The sequence below is a fragment of the Fukomys damarensis genome, unplaced genomic scaffold (assembly GCF_012274545.1).
Source record: "Fukomys damarensis isolate Sample0158 unplaced genomic scaffold, DMR_v1.0_HiC HiC_scaffold_15, whole genome shotgun sequence".
Classification (NCBI taxonomy): Eukaryota; Metazoa; Chordata; class Mammalia; order Rodentia; family Bathyergidae; genus Fukomys; species Fukomys damarensis.
The window spans coordinates 19,468,607-19,469,815 of NW_022900927.1; the positions used below are offsets into that span (position 1 = coordinate 19,468,607).

General features: G+C 58.7%; 1 protein-coding gene across 3 annotated transcripts in view; it reads right to left on the minus strand.

Moving 5' to 3' along the window:
* Positions 1–1,209, minus strand: part of Rarg (retinoic acid receptor gamma) — a 17,176-nt gene that overhangs the window by 8,892 nt on the left and 7,075 nt on the right. The window contains exon 1 of one of the 3 annotated variants that reach the window (XM_010609303.2): positions 1,036–1,203. The exons of 1 other annotated variant lie outside the window; for it this stretch is intronic. In XM_010609303.2, coding sequence (XP_010607605.1) covers positions 1,036–1,186 — 151 coding nt within the window. In that variant the 5' untranslated portion in view covers positions 1,187–1,203. Of the gene's footprint in view, positions 1–1,035; positions 1,204–1,209 lie in introns of those variants that run through there. One more of the 3 variants, XM_033763654.1, reaches the window with a different exon arrangement.

The following is a 1,209-nucleotide window of genomic DNA, read 5'->3' on the forward strand; positions in this document are numbered from 1 at the left end:
GCAGTCCGCACCCGGGCTGGGAGCGCAGTCCAGCTCTCGGGTAAATTTGGGGGGTGTCCCAGGCTCCCCCTTCTGGCTCCTCCCCACACCCCACCCCTGCCAAGCACTGCGGCCCAGGCTTCAAAGCCGCCTCTCATCTGGACTTCATTTTTACAGCCTCTCAGTCCCCAGCTTTTTATTACCGCTCTGCAAAGGGGTTCCAGGGCCCCAGGCATCTTCCATTTCACACAAGGGGAAGATGGAGATTTGGGGACCCCTAAATTGTACCCCCGCTCCACTGTCACCTCCAGGCCACCTCACCACCACCACATACAGACTTTGCTTTAAACTTTAAGCTTCCTGCTAAAGTTGTGTGTTAGAGCCAATGGGGGGGATCTCTCGAATACAACTGGACTAGTACAGGTTTCCAAACATATTTCTTCTGCGGGAGGAGCAGAGCCCTTGCCCCCACAGGAAGACACAGGATGCACTCTGGGACTGAACCAGCCCTCTGCAGAGCCGCCCCCGCAGCCGCGCAAGGGCACACGCCCTCCCGGCCTCACGCCGCAAACATCCCCACGCTGGGCCACGCGGGGCCTCCCACGCAGACGGAGGGAGACAGCGAGTAACAAGACCTCTCTTCCCACACACACCACCTAGATAGGGCGCCGCACACACCAAGGACCCACATGCTCTGCAAATAATATTTGTTATACTCGCAACTTCCCACATGGACTTCACAAACGCAGTCCTGGCTGCCTTATCCCTCCGAGGCCAGAGACCCGAGAGCGCTAACTACCCACGCACCTCGGGCTCTGCCTACGCCCTGCACTCTGGCGTGGCATCAAGCACAGGTCCCAGCTAAATGCCCACCAAAAAAACTACACACGCTCCAAACACTACACACACGCAAAGGAGACGCTAAAGCCCCCACATTTAAAGGGCCAGTACCTCACACAAAAAAGGCTAGAATCTTCGCTCGCTCTTTACACTCGGAAAGAGCAAACTCAGCCTCTCCTGCACCCCACCCACCCACACCGGAGCTCGGATACCTACATTGCAGACTGGCGGGTTGCGGCCAAGCGAAAGACTCAAGTCCTGCGAAACAGGAGCTGCCGGTGGCTCTGCGCAGCAAGCCGGCCCCGGGCCCGGCCGCTCCATACAGCCGTCGCGGACCCGGGGCAAACGATTCCATGCAGTCGTACATTGCAACCCGGCGTGGAGGGAAGC